The following is a 20,628-nucleotide window of genomic DNA, read 5'->3' as shown; positions in this document are numbered from 1 at the left end:
AGTGCCTGGCTGCTACAAGAGCCGTGTTTGACAGATGCAATGCTTGTATTGCTGCAAGAGGTGCACATTTCGAACAAAATCTTCATTAAAAAGTTTATAAATAAAATAATTAAAATAATAAATTAAATATATTTTTTTCTTTTTTCGTGATTTCCTGCGAAACAAAGCAAAAAGGAGCATATGTCTATAGGACTTTTTTTCTTAGTTTTTTACTCCTCTACACGCTCCCGAAGTTTTGCCATTTAATTTGGAAACACCCTGTATATCAATATACTTGCCAGAAAATCTTACACATTATCCTTCATTGAATTCAAACGATAGCAATTGAGCAGATTCGTAACTTCAATTTATTCGATGCAAACTTTAATAAAGTAGCTTAGCTAACTTAAATAACGTCTTACTTAAGTATAACTCTATTTTATATATAACCATGTTAATCTTATTATAAATCACAATAATTCATTATTTGAGATTTAAATTCAAGGTATAGCAAGTATGATTATCACGATTAGTATTCTTAGTCCGAATAAATTCTTGAAAATTTTAGGGAAAAACGGGTTTTTTTCGATTTTTTCCTGACCATATTTTTCCAGACTTTTTTCTTCTAAGATAATTTTATTTTTATTGTCCTTTATAGTTTATGTCAATGATTTTATTAAATTGCTAATTTTTATTTTACTTTTAAGAATTTTAAGAAGTAAATCATATATGAGTAAAGTTTCCTGTCATGACCATTTATGAAATTTTTGTAAATTTCTAAATAAATGTCTCTCTCTTTCTCTCTCTCTTTCTCTCTTGATAAAAACATTGAATATTAATTAAAAAAAAGAAATCATGATACCAGAACTGAACCTCTTGCATGGAAATATTTACCCTTTTCTTCCCAATGTGAAAAGAAAAAGAAGAAAGACAAACTATGTAAGAAGTTTAATGTCAAAGTACAAAAAAAGAACAAATTTCTTATAAGGATGTTATTACGTACGTATTGCCGTATGACAAAGTTTGCAGGTATGTTCGTATGTTATTCGGCTGCAGCATAAAATATTTCTAGACTCGAGAATTTTGCCATCCTACAGCCGATCAACATACCCAAAAAACCTATCATGTATGTAATAATGCATAAACGGAGATAAATCTTCTATTTTTTTGTAAAAAATAATTGAAAGCAATATTCTATCATTAAATTGAAATATAGGCGAAAAAGAACCTATTAAAAAAATTTTTTTGGTAAAAAATGGGAAAAAATTGAATTTTTTTCCTCGATTTTATTTTTCCAGAAAAATTAAGAACACTATGAGAAAGTGTTTTTAAAATTTTTCTGTATTTTTCGGAAAAAAAGCAGAAAATCCAGGTTTTATTCCTTAATTTTATTTTTTCGGAAAATTAAGAACACTTGAGAGAACATTTTTTTTAATTTTTCAGTATTTTTCAGAAAAAACCGGAAGAAAAAATCCAGGTTTTTTTCATTTTTGTTTTGTGTGCTTCAACTTTATATCGAGTAATCAAAATTAAAATGAGTATCATAAAATAACATTTTCTATTTCTTCTACCTTTTTCTTGAAGATAATATAGGGTTTGTTGTAAACTTAATAATTATTGACAAGGCGTTTTTAATATCGATTTATCGCCGCGTAAGATAGAATAATATAGAACATTTTCAAACATAAATTGTTACTGGTCCAAAATATTTAGTTTCTCTTATTATCTCTTATATCTCTTATCGATCCTTAAATATTTGCGGTATTATTTCAAGTCTCTGTATATTTCAAAACAAATATTTAAATAAATAACACAGCTATCACATATTAAATCAATCTGAATACAGACTGTGTATATATCTATCTGAAACGTATAACTTAGTTTCGAAACGGTATACGAATTGATTTGACTGAAAGTATGATATTAATTAATTCCCATTTCACGTACCCATTAATTTACTGCAATTCATTTCACAAATTACCATCGACGTAACCGCAAATACGCTATCGTTCATTTCAAAATTTATTTATAAATTCATTTATTTATGTTTTATAAGTTTACTATATAATTAGACAATAAACACTTTGAGTTAACAAAATAAATATAATGTACAATAATTTCTATAAGGGAACTGAAATGTGAATTGAAATCTAATAACAATTACATCGCATGTAATATTAAATGGAATTCATATATATCTTCGCAATTGCTCATTATATTTTGCAATAAATTTCTTGTAATTATTAATTTATTAAATATATATGGCTATAAATTAGAATTTAGCAGTATATAATTCGGCAGTTATTACTATATGTGCGTTATAATCCCCCGTTCTCAAGCCACAGGGATTACATGAACAAAAGCGAATATTACAACACGTGAATATTACGAACGCATTGTTACTTCAAAATTCATATGGTCAGAAGGGCGATTCGATTAATAATTTCGTTGACGTTGTACGGCACCAGCAAATTGCATTGCGAATTACGTGACATTTATGAGCACGTTCACTTACAGTAATAATCCCATTCTCGCGTTTAATAGTCATACACTTTATGTGATGGATCTGTTATCGTTGACGTGAATGTCGTACATACCGCAATAAATATCGATCCGAAGTAAACGTAGATAGAAAAGAGGCAAAATTTCATATTTACAACTTTTACTCTAATTAATAACACGCGTATTTACTTTTAACTGGCACGATTTATTCATAATACGTATATTTGCCTTGAACTAATACAATTAGTATTAAATAAATAAGAAGTCAGAAAAGCTTGAAAAATTATGATGTACTATTGAAATTATATACTTTATATGTTTCAAAAGTGTAAACAAGCATCTCGAGGTTTAAATCAAGTTTTTTCACCATTATAGAAATCGTTCTCAAATTATCATCGGAAAAACATTACAAGATTAATACATATATAATATCTCTTGTCAAGAATGGTTTATTTAATTGCGAGAAATGAAACTTGGATTATATTTTAAGACAAATTTTAACTTCCTCAATCATGATTGTAAATATGATGTAACATATATCAAATTAATTTGCAAAATATATTTATTAAATCATATTGTTTTTAAAGATTAATTTCAATTAAATTCACTAGTATAAACGCAATTATAAATATACAATTTAATTATGCACCGTATATATGGTGTTGAGAATGAATGTGCGCTTGGTACTGTTTTCCTGATTCGTATCCTCCTATCCGAGCGTATAACGGGGTTTGCCAGAGGGAAAATTGTCACGCTCGCGATTTCGCCTTCGTAAAAATTGAATTAACATCGTAAACCTGCGGATTTATGTGACAGGGTGAAATCGCCGTCAATAAAGCACTATACGTGCTCCGCTTTGAGCCTCGACGAGCCGAGTGGCGTCGCGGCGCGAACGGTCATTAATGGGGTAGTTCGCAGATGGGGAATGCGGCCACGCATTCTGCCGAAGTCTCGTCTACCGCGAGGCGAGCTCTCCTACGAGATTCGGCACTCCGCCGAATTCCGGTTTACCGCGAACTTACGTGCGGTATCCCCCCGCCGCTAAACGAGTCACGTTTGTGCTTTAAAGTTTTCCTATTAACGTCTATTCCTTATCTCATTTCAAATAATCCGAATACAACGACTGTTTCTTAGTTAATTATGGTTCTACTGTATTATTTATACAGTATTCTACTGTATTATTTATATAATAAATTTATATAAATAATATAGAATATTTTTTATTATTTTTTCCATTCTTTACCATTTTTATTTTATATTGTCTTTATTTTATAAAATTTGATAAAAAATAAAATGCGTTGTTATATAAATTTCATTCAAATAATTCCATAAAAAATATACAGCTTTTGCATGATGTGCAGCTTGTTCGATATCTCCTATATGCGTGATGAGTTGAGAATCAACATCAAAGAAATTAAAGGTTAAAGAGAATTTGAATCAATATCTATATTATCAATTTTACGCATCATTAAATTGCATTCGGTGTGAGTTTCTTGCATGCCAAATCAAAGCAATTGTAACCATCTAGAATGGCTGAACGTGTTTGTGAAACAAGAACGGTTGGGAGATAGAACAACGTTGGCGTAATTGGTACCACGGGTCTATTAAGTTGGAATCACGTTAATTTGCATAAGACGTCGGAGCTGATCCTCCTAACGTAAAATTCCTACCGAAACAACAGGCAGGAACTTGGCTGTTATCATAACAATTATCGTAAAAGCGCTCCGCATAAGCGATACACGTTAATCGATACAAACATATTCGTAGAATGAGAAATAGAGGATCGATATATACGTACCACAAAGAGAATTGTCACGTTATATAACAATAATAGATATATCTATATACGTATACATATATATATATATTATATATAATATAAGCAGACCACTTGAAATGCGTATGATGCCATAAATCCTGGATCAATTAAATCGAGAATCGCCGTATCACATAACCCGGTCAAACCGGTACAGGACAGATCGAAAGAAACAGCCACCTATCTTGTGATCGAACGTAGATCGCCCAGTCGACTCGTGTCTGTGCGCCCTGTGCCTCTCTAAAAAGGAAATCCTGCATACTTCGCTAAATTTCTCTTCGGCAAGTTTTTAGTCCGTTAGACCAATGACCCGCCACAGCTATACAGTTTCAAAGCGAACGCATATGGAGTTTGTGATCAAGGAAACGCCTTAGTCTTCTCATTTTACGTATTGTGTACCTAAGGAACGTTTACATTCCTACGAGAGCAAATCCGCGGAGTACTGGGACAAAGGCAGTATCTGTTAAAATCTAATTTTCACCTGTAACGCACACTACGGTCTGCATCCTCATTCATACATATATGTATACATTTATAATACATCTATTATGATTATGAAACTTCTACGCGAAAACATTTCCCTTACATAACTTATATAATATTATATATTTATATGTGATAATATTGTATTATAATATTAAAATAAAATAATGTATGAAAGTAACCTCAGAGGATAAACTTCTCATGTATTACTACCAAAATTACGTTTTGTAAATCTCATAAATCATCGACAATTTATTACACTAATCTGAGAGATAAATGTTATATTGCTGTCTAAAATACCATTATTTCCTATATATGTACGAGCGATTCTCGAGGTCTCTTTGCTTATCTACGAGATACAACGAATGACGAATGTATACACACAATTCCTATCCATCATCGATCGCTGCTGATTTATATACTGAACTGTCACAGAATGTCAATCTACGATACGGTAAACGAAGCATACGTTTTCGCGACTGGCTTTTCCAAACATATAGAGGAAAAAAGGAGCAAAGAATAATGGGCCTCGCACAAACACTCGATCATCCTTGAAAATTAGAAAAACTTGTTTTCAATCGATCCACGTAAGCGGAAAGATCTCATTCGCTCGATCTCTGAGAAAAAAAAACAAGAGAAAAATTTAATTGGACTGAAAACTTTCAGCGTCCCGCCTCTTTCGAGTCGTTCCAATCGCTCGGTCCATCCGCGAACTTCGATATAACGTTATCTTTTCCCTTTGGAGAGGAAAGCAGAACGCTAACTCTCGCCCCGCGATATCACCAAATGAAAAATTTCGAGCTTTTAGTACCGTCATCGCTCTATTCGATTCTACAACTTCTCGCAGGATTGGTAAAACCTGTAAGATAAATTCAACAAAATCACGTGTTTTTTCTCTACTCTATCAGGTAACAACCGCCTTTTACTGCCTCCTACTCTCTTGCAGATTCGCAATTCGCGGCTCTATGACGTCAGATTTATACCAGATTTATTTAGCCTCTCGAACGCATTTTCCATTTCGCAAATCCTCGCGAATCCAATTCCACTGTGGTTAATGGAAAATCTCGGAGTCGAGAACATGGTCCGCACATCCGGACATGCAGAAAAATTTGTTTCCGAGTCTCTCGTATATACGAGATTAGCATATCAGCTTTGAGCAAAGTAAATTTATCGGTATTTGTAGAGAACGCGCACGTCACATTTATAGGATACCTTTGACACTTAATTAAAAATAGTTACTTATTGTTGAAAGTTCAAGATACAATAGATATAATAGATATACGCATTTAATTGCATATTTGTATACATATGTATATATATATATAATGTTTATATATATAATATAATGTTTGGAGAGTTAATAATAAATTGTTTCAAAAAAGTCTCTCTCTTTCATGCATTTCTTCTGTATAAAAAATATATAACTTTTTTCACGCGTTGAGCTCACAGCAATCACTTGTAGATTAAATATCGGAAGATTGCTAAGTTCTTCGCCACCGGTGCGTGGCAGTACACGCGAAATAGAAAAGCTCAAAGAAGAAGAACTGGACCTTAAACGGTGGACCATAAATCTTAGCTGTCGTCCGGCTTCTTATTTCCAATGAAAACTATACACAGGTCGATAGAGATACCCGACTATTCGATAAATGCGTTCTGTGCGATACGCATGGGAACAGAACTTGCAGCGAATGCAACGAGATTTTACTGAAATATTAGAAATTCAGTGAATCCATTTTTCACTTATTAGATATAATCATTATTCACTTATTAGATATAATCTATTATACATATATATATATATATACAAAAAATATATATATAGAACATTTATAGGTATGGTACACATATGCATAAACTACAGTAATCAATGTTACTTTATCTAGATTATTTGTTTCAATAAACATAATATTTTGTTTTATAAAAACATAAAAAGAATTTAGAAAATGAAGAGAAATAAAATAAATCTCACATTAAAGTACAAAAAACAGTTCATAAAGAACTCATTTATAAAAGAGAGAATATGTTTTTAGGTAATGGATATAATTATAAAAATCAAACAAGTTGCAGTAATATACTTACGCATGACTGCGTTTCAATGTTCATCCGAACTCGATAAACATCATGTCATTCCCAATGGAAGGGAAAATTGAGTTTTCACAGGAATAAACAAAACTGTAGTGGACTTTTAAAATCCATATGTTTCTTCTGGATTTTGAAAACCGTTTTAACGGAAATTCCATTTTTCATATCCCACCTTAACGAGCGTTTTCGCGGATAGCTCGCTGATTGGAATTTCGCATGTAGATGCAAAAAGTAATTATCGCTGCGGTCGATTGGTGGGAATGTTGTAACCCGAGTCGCGTGGTGCTTTGCAATCAGGGCTAACATGCCACGAAGAGGTTAGCGTTGTCAGTTGCTAGTAAACACGTTGTTTAGCTAGCTGGCCAAACGCGTACATCGAACGTTCAGTTTGGAAGCGAATGTGTTCCCGATTGAAGTTGAATGATCTTTATATTGGAAATAAATTTCTGTCAACTGTAAAATTTATATCCAACGTGACTAAAACGGTAGATCGTATATCACGCGAAATATGTTTAAATACTGTAATAAAATAAATGGGAAATGTAATTTTGATATTATTTAAATTTGCACGAATTATAACGTGTTAATGGAGAGAAAGAACGATTCTCCATTCAAATTAATACATTTCCAACGTAACTTTGCGTATACGCTTCAAATTACCTTCAAGGTTTGTATAGACGATTTTATCGTATCAGATCGAGAATGCGATTATTTATAAAAAATATTATACACGTTCTCAAGAGCACTAATAACGCATATTTTGTCATTGCTGAAGCGGGCATTCTAGTCAAAATGGCAATGTGCCAAGAGAACGGCGTTAGTGGGATCCGTGGCTTGAACTCGACGCCAAATACATCGGACTGCAAAAACGGTTGATTTATTATGACCAGTAGTTTGGGATGCGCGGTTTTGCAGAACCTCGCATATAATCGCGTTCGGCCCGATAATTTGCCTGCGACAGAATATCTCGGAGTGTCGAAAATGGACGTAAATAGGGCTATTATTCTCCATTTATAACCGACACATGAAAATTTCATTCCATTCAAAGCATGAATCATCTTCGCTCCAAGCTCTTAGCCTTCCCGTCTGAAAACTACTTAACAAATAATCAATACTTGCAGAACTAATATATCTTAAACTGTCTCCTTCTTCCATACGTAATTTAAGAGTTAATCATAAACAACGCTAATAAATTATTAATGCGAAATTATATAACGGAAATAAAAATCATAATTTGCCATGAATTTTTAGAGTCTATCATTACTTTCTGATTGCTTCCAATGATACACCAAAACTTCCAAACTTGACGTTGTATACCAATCTACTATGTTACTTCATTTGCATAATAGAAGCATCCTATATCGAGGATAGATCTGCGTAGACGATGTACAACAAACAGAAACCGATCCATTAAGAGTACACGCTACTGTAAATGATCGATTCGTGGAGTAAAGCTAGGCTAACACAACTCTCTTGCCAGAATCTGCTCCAGACTGCCGTCTTCATTTGGTTCCACGTCTTGTCGCTTTCCATCCTAATGCTATTCGACAGCTACCGAATATTCAAGGCCATTTTGCAGGGATACCGACATATTGCGGTATGATTTATGGTCGAGCCAGTCCACGAAGGTAGTGGCGATCGATTCGCCTCGAGTTTGGACGGCGTCGGCGACGGACCAGCTATACCGTGGAATCCACCATGTTGGGGCATCTTCCCCAATACGACCTCACTTCCTCTTTTCTCACATTCTTTCGCTCGTTATTCCATAACACAAGACATCCATTTACGACCAACATCTTTTCTGATCTCAGATGCCTGCCTGTCGTTCACCGAGTGGTAGTGAACGATATTAAATCATCCGTCATCAATATAACTTTGACGGAAATATGATAAGCATTTTCTTTTTTACGAATAAAATTTCAATCCTTTTAATTAGAATATCGTTTTTTTACGATTGCTATTTTTTTATCTTTCTTATAACCTCGCTAATTTTACGGAAGGATCGCGAGTCACATCAAGAAAAGTCCTCGAATAGCGTTAATTTTCCACGAGCTACAGACTAACGCGACAAAGCATTATCGGTCTGATCACTGAAGCGTACTACCAAGTTATTTGGAATGGAACTAACGTCGCTGCAGAGTGGAAATACGGATAACGAGATTCGAAGATGCGCAGGATCGTCTCATACAATCGCATATAGTTCAACATAACTTCAGCATAACTATGAAAGTATTTAGCAAGAAAAATCTAGAAGATCACGCGATAGTATATAATCTCATAGTGAATACCCCAGTCTCCACAAAAAGGACATAAGGTTATTAATATATGTCAACCTGCACATATAAAGTGCATAAATTTTTATTTAAGCATACAAAAACACTTTGAAATTGCATCTTAATTAGAAAATCATTTTAATATTTATTATATCAATATTTTTTAAAAATTATTGCTGGCTTCCTCCGTAATTTTAACAAATATTACTTTAATAATACTTTACAATCAATGTCATTAAAGTAGAATTAATTATATACACACAACAATTAATGTACAAATTTTTGATAAAGTAAACGCTTTAACCGTGCCAATTTTAAAGATAAAGCTATAAATTGCATCCTCGAGACGAGAGATTGCCATTATTCTACGATGGTTTCATAGACGTCCTTCATACGTGTTTGGTTCTGACATCAATGGCATTGCACGAGAAAAAAATTTATCTTTCCATATATCGTATGAATCTTCTTGCATGTGCACATATATGTTTACGGAATATACGTAAGATCAGAAACATGCTCTCTTGAAAGAAAACAAAGTCAGACAAAACAACAGAATATCTGAAGTGACACGTAGATATATAATTTATACAAGCTATAATTATATTAACACAAACACATACATACAAAAAGATATTTTGTTTCGAAAGGTATATGTATAGACGGTGTGTTATTATTGTTATTAATGTTTTATGCAATTTATTATTTGCAAAGTATTTTATAATCATTTTATATTCTTTTAGCATATTCTAAAAATTAATTACTGTGTTTTGTCGATTTTTATAGTGTGCAAACATATTATGCGATAATATTGACTAACTTTAATCACTTACAATTCGGAAACTTACGATTTTGACATTTTCGAGGATTGACAACTCTAAGTAGTATTCAATTCTAATTAGTATTCAAAATATATTGGAATGAAATATGATACGGTGGCTGTATGAGATATCCTTTGTACCAACAAATAAACCTAATAACCTACGCAAACTCCTATCACATGGCTTACAGTGTAACTATATACATATATATATATATATATATATATATATAGTGTACAATAAATTCATGTACGTGTTTGGACATGTTAGTTTTGGCAGCAAGTGTAGCTTAACGTAAGAAGATTTCACACCGCTCCATAGCGTTCCATATGCATATACGCGTCTTGAAGCGGTATATAGAATCTGGTACTTGTAGCTTCTGCCTTGTAATCTATCCCGCTCTCACGAGCTATTGAGTGGAACGCTCATATCTGTGAATCAAATGGAGTAATCGGAGGAGAAAATCATAACATTATAGATATGCATCGTATTCAAGAAGATCATGTACAAATGACTAATGAATGTAATATTGATATTATCATACAGTGTAAATAATTGACACAAAAAATGGAAAAATTCATTCAAAATCTTATTTTTCAACATTTCTGTTACATTACCAAATAATTCTTTAATGCGATATTTTAGAAATCCGAACTTCGCTCTCCTTTATTTTAACGAAATTTGAGAACGAAATTTTGTTTACGTCAAAAAGATCCAAATTGCAGATAGAGAGTTAAAACATACATATATACAAAGGTAATTACAAAAGAATAAGAACTAATGAATAACAAACAATACTAAGTAGAATAAATATAAAAATATTAATATTAATATTTAAAAAAGAGACAAATAAATAATAAAATAAATATAAATAAATAATACAAATATATGTAATACTAAAAGATTCGTTTGTAGTTTCACCTTTGTAAAACACATGTTTTAATTCTGTATCTGCAATCTGAATCTTTTTTGGCATAAGGCGAAATTTCACTCTCAAATTTCTCCTAAATAAAGAAGAATGGAGCCTGGAGAATTCCCTCGCCTAAAATATCCTGTTAAAAAATTATTTGGTAATATAATACAAATATTGAAAGGTAACTGAATTTTTCCAAATTTTTTGAAAGCTAAAACAGTAAAAAAACTTGGGCTGGAGTTGATTTGGAGGGAATAAAAATATGATTGTAGACGGAGGATTGAGTATAAACTTTGCTCTGGGTTATGAAAAGCTAGCTTTCGTAATTAGCATAATTTTATTTATGTGATGATATTCATTCAGAACTTTACTACATGTTGTTATTATAAAATAACAATAAACTTTAGATTGATAAAAGATAAAGCTATATATTTGCATATTTTGCAATAAATGGCAATTCACTTATAAGATATAAAAACGAATATGAGATCGTAAAATTATAAAATTCACGGTTTTTTTCTCGTCGAAATCATAGGATTTTTATAGCGAAGCATAAAATTTCAAACGAGCATAATGAATAAAACTTCGAACTTCGATCAGCTGGAGACAGTAATAGCGCAGACATATGGCACAAATGATATTATAAGTGTTCAATTTAACGGGCATTTGTCGAAAAATGTAGCGAAAACATAACTTACTCTTGAAATCATGCATATACACTGTACACTGTCTTTTCTCTCATAAAACCGTCTTTCAATCATCGACTATCATTTTTTAACATATGAGATCAGTTATATAAGATAAACATAAAAATTATATTTATCTATCGTAAAGTGTGAAATAATTTAGCATTAATATGGAATTTCCTAGAAGTATAGTGATGCGTGTAAATCATGTTCTACTGTCCTACATGCAGTCACGACCCATATTTAGTTTAAACATAAACGTGTTTTTTCTCGAATTACGTCCTGTTTTCTAGATACGTTGCACGCAATCGTGAAATTCTAAAAGCATGAGCTTTTTTTCAAACATATATACTAACTATAATTTTGATCTACTCTTATTTTACCATATTAATGTGACACTTCAATTATTAAATAAAAATAATTTATGAATATTATATATTATATTAATATATTAATATATTATGACACATAAAAGATCACCCTCTGTACGTTTAATTAAAAATGCCTTTGAAATTAATTATATTATGCTGCTAAAATAATACTCGAATTTATTATACCTGCGATATAAATTAGACAGATAAAACTTTTAAGGACAAAAATATTTCATTGAAGTTATACCATCTCTACAATCAATAAATGAATGTCTTTTTACCCGCTATATAAGCGACGTAACGCTTTCATGTCGACTCGTATTTATACATTTATATGAAACAATGGAAATAAAAAGATTAAAAATTGACTATATGTATAATATTTTACTAGACATGTATATGTAATAAAAGATATATCATACACATTATTACACGTTTCTTTAATTACAGAAAAATTAACTATAGAAGATACACATGTTAACAACATACACATTATTATTTAATATTCTTAATGGAAGTGAATTCATCGATACGTCACAAAAATAGAATATAGATAGAATATATCAAAGATAGGATATAGATAGGATAAAAATATTCGATACGGAGATATTACATAGTATCAAAATATCGAAGGCATCTCTTTTCACGAATGACACGTTGTTGTTTTGTATTTGCACACATTGCGTCGAACCTCTCCTATTTCTCTATCTATGTATTAGTTTCATCTTCGAAACAATGCAATCCTACATAAATAGATATGAGCATCACAATATACATTTTATTGGACATGAACGACATTTTACTTCCGCCAATTATTTATAGTTATACGGTATTAATGAACCAGTACCGTAATATCACAGACTATTATTAAATAGACATAATCTCCAATTATTTTGCGCAGATCAATTTTACACAATTCAAACGCATGTCCTATGTCAATCTTTTATAATCGCGTTAAAAATTAAAATATTTTTGGCTTAAGTAGCTACAATAATGGATAACAAATGAGTTTACCAATTAAAACAGAACGATGTGATAATTGGAGTTAAGAACCACGGACGTGGCACCATTTATTAACTTTATCGCAGAAACTGCGGCCGGAACGCACAATCGAAACAACACACGCGTCTTTATCTCGACTTTTTTCCATGATAATTTATAGGTGTAACAAATCGTGCGGCCCCGGCCGGTGCGTGCGTGCTTGTTGGTCGTTCCATCAATATATTCCCCACGATTTTAATTTATCGCGTTGTATATACAACATGTACAAACTCGACGTCGCAAAATATACAAATAAATAAAAGTTTTTCACCTATATAACGTTCAATTTCGTTATCTGTACTCAATCATTTCTCTTTTGGAAACTTATTCTATCCATTAAACGTAGCACACCGCATATTTCGAATGTAAGATCTAAGCCGTAAAAAAGGTTGCTAGATATTGATCCTTGGCTGTTACACTGTCGCTATATTCCAGCACCGTCGTACTGCGGTAAATATTACATGTACCGGATGGTAGACGTGCCTATTATTCCAGCGTATATCAGTAATGCGTCTATAAACGGCGATTACTCTCATAAGCTATTCGTTTTCATAGTTCGCAAATAGCTCCTTTTCGTATCTATATAATACGACTGCTGGGTGGGCGTTACCAAGCCGTTACGTCTAAGTTAAAAATCACTGTTGAAAATCACGGAGAAAATCTTTGGTTGCGAAGCTGAGCTCAAAAGATTAAGACAGATCAAAAAGAGAAGATTTTAATTTCTTTTTGCTCATTGAACTTCATTCCTTTATCTCTAACGCGTAATTTAGAAATATTTTAAATTTTTTATATTGCTCCCATACTCGCACCTTTAATCAAATATCACCGTTTCAAAGAATCTTAATGATGAAATATTGTAAAAGATATCAAAGGCGACTCTCATCCATATTACTGAGAATATTGAAGGCTCGAGTACTTATTAATGGAAAGAGAAAACTTTATCATTATATATAGCGTATAATTCTAAGCGGCAAATCGCATAATATCAAAGCCCTAACTCGCCAAGGAAAATAATTTGCATTCGTAATTTCATCAAGATGCTAATTTTGCGTTAGATCGTGAATTTGATAATCTCTTCACGTTACACGAGTTAAAAAGGACACATCGCTTCGTGATGGTTCTACTGGATTTGCGCAAAAACAAATGTAAAATATGATTCATAAAATATCTTTCAAAGAAAAAAAAATTCCACTCAAATTGCCAATTGGTATGACAGCAAATATTTTACGGAGATTTTGTCATAGCAGAATTGCCGCTATGTAGTTAATTTACGGCTTCAAACTGAATCACACTAACGTATGAACTATCCAACGTTGGTTTCGAGAGTTTACCGATATGACCATGTGTGTAACTGTGTACGTCTAATTGCATGACGTTGCATCGCAGGAGATATACATGTCATCTCGCGATCTCTCTCAAGGGATCAATCGTCTAGATAGTGATCCCAAAGCAACTACAAGCGATTCATCTTACACATAAATTTAGCTTTCTAGATATTGTATCACGTATTAGACAACATAAAATAAGACTTTGCGGTTATAATTTAAAGCATTTTAAAAAAATGTGAAAATCAATTATACGAGTATAAAAGAAATTTATTATATGTAATTGGCCGAGTCATTATGTTGCTTTTTATCGGTATTATCAATATTAGACTCCTCTTATTGATTATCTTGTTTATTTGCCGATCATATAAAATTAATAAAGGGATATGACTTTGTCCTATCCCACACATACGAATCATATCTCTAAGAAATGTGCATTGCGAGCTGTAATGTTTGTAGCGCGTGCAACGGTCGTAAAAGCACATGCAACCTTCGGAACGTGCATGCCAGTGAAATCGGTTTACACGCGTCAGCGTGACTGATAATGCAATCTCCGTATGAGACTACGAAACTACGCTCACGAAAGTGTAAATAAAATCTCGCAGTTGGTAGAAGTGACATTGCGATTTTGAGTGTTACAATTAGTTTACTTGTCACGTTTCGCTTCTCTCACTTCGTAAGGTCAAACTATGTATACATAAATGTAATACATATATATAAATTGAAATACAGTTATGCCATACATCCAAAAGGGAATTAGTCGCGAGACATTTTAATGCCATTAGCTCGCAGCGGTTTATCTCGAACCAGGCATGCATATGTTCTATATGTGTATTAAGTCTAATACGTCACGTAACCTGTTCGTGGATATGAGACATTGGAGTAAATTGGCACAGCTTTACTCGACAAGCGGTTAGAATTATTAAGCAATTTCTACACGTTTAACTATGCTTATTATAAATGAATATATTCTGTAGGCATCATTTTCTTTTTCTTATAATTATGAAAATAATGTCTATACGTATTTCAGCATTATTTAAAGCACGTTTAAACGATATATTCGAAAAATTTATTGATGTAAAAAATATGAAGAGAAAATATTTTAGACGAAAGATATGTATCAGCGGATTGTGAACTTCGTATACCGTATATACCGCGTTTGTAAAGTCAGTCGTGTAACGAGTGTCAGGGCTCATAGTGATCCCCGTCACGTGTTTGAACACGCATACATTGCACGCGTGTTGGGTGCACACGAATGTCACCCGCTGTCATTCTGTGAACGTCGAATAAATCATTGCCGACGAGAGATATTCTCTGTTTGCTTGACGGCCGAATCTCTTGCTTTGAAAGCTTAAAACTTGCCAACTCAATACATAGACGCACCGCAATAAAGTATCAAAAACATGTATCGTTTTATTAAATCATCAAGGAATAACAAAACTAAACTGACTGTTATTAAAGAATTTTACATGAAAATTAAAGTCCAAATTTTTGCTTTGCGAGACATCTATATGCATATTTTTTAAAGAATTAATATTATTTAAAAAATTTGCATAAAAAAAGCTAGCCCCTTGTTATATTAATAGGAATTCTAGAAGATTCAGTCAGAAAAGTAAAAGCATACACTTATAGTTAAATCTATTAAATATTCTACTTGAAATATAACCAGAAATTCAATTCCAATAATCAAAATTCTGATTTATATGGTCAGAATTTGTTTTGTTTGTACTTTTTGTTGATACAGAACATTTTTCTTAGCATGTAATTAAAACATATCTAATAATGACGAATAAATGAAATTGTGTACGAGGGGCACTACTTATATTTTGAGCCTTGGCAACACTGAGTGTTGTCAGGTGCCATATGACGTTTCCACTAGAAAGTTTGACATTTTTTACCATAACCTTCTTCAGAACGTTTTGTTATTTGAGCGCGATTTGTATTGTTTACAGTCACTTGAAAATTGTGTCTCAGCGAAAAAATGGAATTAACTCGTGAAAATTTTCGTGCAATGATTTATTATGACTTTCAACGTGGATTATCAAGACAGGAGTGCATCGATCAACTTACTTCCACTTTTGGCGATAAAGCCCCATCCTTTGCCACTGTGAAACGCTGGTATAACGAATTTAATCGTGGTCGCCGTTCGCTCACCGACGAAAGTCGTGAAGGTCGTTCAAAATCAGTTGTTGTGTCAGAAAACATTGATGCTGTGCAAAAACTAATAATGCAAGATCGTCATGTGACATACTGTGAGATTGAGACAACCTTAGGCATTAGTTCCACCAGCATATATAAAATATTGCATGATCATTTAGCCGTGAAAAAGGTTTGTTCTCGTTGGATCCCACATAATCTGACAAAATCTCAAAAAGATGCTCGTGTCGATTGGTGCAAACAAGTGGTTCGAACGCATGCAAAAGTGTATAGATCATAAAGGAGAATATTTTGAAAAACAATAAAGTCATTTTCAATGACAAATTACTGTTTTTTTATTATTAGGCTCAAAATATAAATAGTGCCCCTCGTATTACAATAGAAAAAATATGCTGATAATGTTTGCAAGTAAATTAAACGTGTTTTAAAGTAAATTATGGTATTATTTAAATAGAAAGTATAAATTTTTCATATAATATAGAACACAAATTGATTAAAGAACATTAATTTTTTAATAGTAATTCAATATTACGTATCATCGATCGAACAATTCGATCAATCACACACGATTATTATCTTATAACGTATGTAAGTTGAGAATAAGATAGAATCTGAAATCGCACATCATCTTTGTGCTTAGCGTCGCCTATGTACATACTTAGGTATGTAGATTGCGTGCCTCGACACGTGCCATTAATGGTTGATGGCTTCGAAACTCTCTCACGCCATTTTCTATCCTTCAGCGCATTCCAATAAGAGATCAACTTCTTCATCGCGAAGATGACTTTGTCGTGCGATAGCAATTCTTATCATGCGTAAATTGCAATGTATAGCAATGTATAGCACGTTTTTAATTTTCATAACATAAATTTACACTTTGTACCACGTACAATTTTTTTCTCGCTCGTGATTAATCTATTATCAATATATTGTGTACATGCCCGTCAGTATCTTATGCTTGGAAATATTCATTTTTGTAAGAAACAAGATAACATTATTTGCACAATCTAACCTATCTCTGCCAATTGTCTCAAATATTTGCTACAAACGTTTCTATTAATGTATATCCACGAATATATCTTTACAGACGTTATTCTTTATCAATGAACTGCATACCACGCTAATATAGAAATGATATCATTAAAAGCTCACCATTACGTCAATGCGTCGTTCTTCATGCTTTGGCGTCCGATGCGAATATTCCTCGACGTACGGACCAATTGTCGACCGAATCCGCGTAAGCTTGCACGTCGCACCAATTCATGATCGATGCACTTCTTCGCAAATACGTCACGTTTTCGAACGGCAAACGACCGGAAATGGGACGCGTTCGGGATGAACGCTTTTCGAACGAAATCGCCACCACGCGAGATCGCGTCCACCAGTTCACATTGAACGATTGCGTTCCTACAAAATGCACGCACAATACTCGCCCTTCCGATCCTGCACACTCATTCACGACCTCTTATACGTAAATCGAAAATTCCAGTCTGGTTTCGAAATCGGAACTCCGATCACGAAGAGATTGTCACGGTTAGGTTAGGTTAATCCTTTACAATCTCGAATTAATTACGAGTGTCACGATATACATTTATTTTAATATACTAAAACAAAAAGGCGCGAAAAGAGTTTACAGATTACACCAAGTACACAATGTCAAAAAAGTGTTCAAAACTCACGTGTATATGCATAATAATTTGCGCAACGTAAATTCGGCGCATCTCGGAAGTACTTTTTAATTCCGGACTTAACTTTTAACGAGACAAAAGTAGTGAACGTGGTAAAGCCACGCAAAAAGAAGGGGTTGTTAAGCACAGCCTAGCCGGCAGGGTGCGATGTACACGACTCTCCAGCGGCAGTTGACGCGACACTAGAGAAAATCGGAGTTCGCTTGCCGCCACAGGATTCCGGACGCCTGCGCTCTCCGTTCTCGCCACCACGAGAGCCACAGGATTTCGCATAAACAGCGCGTCCGCGGCCCTGGTATTCCGCGAGATGAATGTATATGTATCACGTCGAAAGTTCCTTCACACAAAATTCGTACTATTCTTTTATTTGAACGGACAGAATTATTCGATTGTCGATCGAAAATGTTTATTGGATTTGTTTTTCGAGCAGTTGTTTGAATAGATGTAACAAACATGCAGCAGTTTCACTTATATTTTTGTAATCAGAGATTCATCTGTTTAGACTTTAGATATTAATAAAAGTATATATTGCGAAAGAAATTACCAATTTAGATGGATATTATAAAAGATTGTGATAAAAATTCACAGCAAAATTCATAACGATGCGATAGTTAACACACTTCCACAATTTTTATTATAAGAGATTATTGAATCCGTTATCACAACGTTAAAAAGAGATGCATATTGCTATGCATCTCTATAATATAATGAAATCATAACACCATTCTAGATAGAAGGTGGCTTCATGCCGTCGCGTTGAGTGAAAATCAGCGAGATAGATCAAGTTTAATTCGCATTCAGCAAGTTATCACGACTACATAGTCAATTAAGCTATAGTCAACGGAATAACTATTTATAGTCTCTAAATATCTATCCCGTAGACGGTTGGAACAATTTACGTTGGCAAGTATATCATTAGTACATCGCAAGGGTGATTACGTGCGCTTTAAATAGCTGGCAATAAAAGGAACTTCCGCTTTAATTTGATATAACATCATGGGTCATTAAGTCTGGCCGTTCTTCATCATTTTATCACCAAGATACCAATGATCGCGCGAACGACGATTCCACCGTTAAGAAGTGTTATTATGTATATATAAAGAAAATTATATTGAATGTTTGATTCACATACACACAATCATTATATACTATACAGAAATTATTTAATTTCTTAATAAATGTATCTGATTTTTTACGTACATGATTTTTTTAATAAAATTTATATAAAAATTTTATAAAAAAAATAATCTTTAATAAGATTTTATGCTATTCTTAATATTTATACAGAATATTTATAAAATTGCATTTTCTTTCACATTATTTAAATTTAAATGAGATATTCAGCTATTGTTTCTCTAGATAATTATGAAACACTCTTTATCATATGACATGCATAAATTAATTAAAATAGTAAATTAAAAATATCTCTCTCTTTCCTTACGTAAAAATATACTTTATATAAATATATAATGCCAATAACATGAATTCATTTTAAGTACTAAATTTTTCTTTCCTCACGCTTTCTTTTCTAGCTGACTGCTCTAAAGTTTATTACGCAACGTAATCCCTTTTTCTTTTCACGACAAAGTTAGTCTGACGTAACATAGAATGATGGTCTCGTTTAAGTTTGCAAAGTGCTATGTCACATAATGGTTTTAACTATATAGAATTAGTTTTTCTAATAACTATGTAAATAAAGATTAATATATCGAATAAAGACATATAAAACGTTCAAAAGAAAATAATTAATCATTTTAATAAACTAAATATAGTCGATTGTAGAGATAAAAATTACAAAATTATATTTAAACAAAGATATAATGTATTCTACTTATTTTACTAATACACTAATGAATGCAGTTGAAGAGAAACTCTTAAGAAGGAGAAACGAGACGTAATGATGGCGTTTGAAAAATGAGTAAAATAAAATTCCCATGGGAAAGCTTTTATACGTCCATTTGCATCAGAAATATTTCTCTATCATCAATTATAACTGAAAAGCAGAGATTCCAATATTTCTTTGCCCATCCAATACATGTTTTAATGTCAAACTATCTCAAGACTTGAGATCCTTTACATTTTTGACGTACATTACTTCTCGAGATATTTTTCATGAAAGAATACATTTTATATTATTATAACTAGAAACTCATATAAATATATTCTTCTATACTGTACATATACAATATGAAAGTCAATAAATATATAATTTTTCTAAATAATTAATGTTAATAAAAAATTTACATTGCATATATTAATAAACTTAACATGTTGCATATCAGCAAATCCTTTTTCATTCTAATTAAACAGACACATTTTTCTGAATAATATAACAACACAATTCTCGAAACTTACAATCAAACATTGTATGTTGTATTCAGGGAGAGAGAAAAACCAGGCCCGGGAGAAAAAAAATTACGGGCCCCTATTTCGCGCAGGTATTACCCCCAACTAGGAGCGGCAGATTTAGCAGATTTTGTAAAATTCACGTATA

The 20,628-nt window shown here is 32.5% G+C and overlaps 1 protein-coding gene across 1 annotated transcript in view; it reads right to left on the bottom strand.

The window, feature by feature from the left end:
- The window catches only part of Sol1, a 256,251-nt gene extending 237,684 nt beyond the window's left edge, over positions 1 to 18,567 (bottom strand). Inside the window, exon 1 of the mRNA XM_018451833.1 lies at positions 17,599 to 18,567. Within this exon, the coding sequence (XP_018307335.1) occupies positions 17,599 to 17,601 (3 nt within the window). The 5' untranslated portion in view covers positions 17,602 to 18,567. The remainder of the gene's footprint in view (positions 1 to 17,598) is intronic.
- Positions 18,568 to 20,628: the final 2,061 nt, after the last annotated feature.

The sequence above is a fragment of the Mycetomoellerius zeteki genome, unplaced genomic scaffold (assembly GCF_001594055.1).
Source record: "Mycetomoellerius zeteki isolate Tzet28-1 unplaced genomic scaffold, Tzet1.0 scaffold323, whole genome shotgun sequence".
Classification (NCBI taxonomy): Eukaryota; Metazoa; Arthropoda; class Insecta; order Hymenoptera; family Formicidae; genus Mycetomoellerius; species Mycetomoellerius zeteki.
Note: the sequence above shows the minus strand (reverse complement) of the source record. Positions and strands in the feature narration are given on the sequence as shown.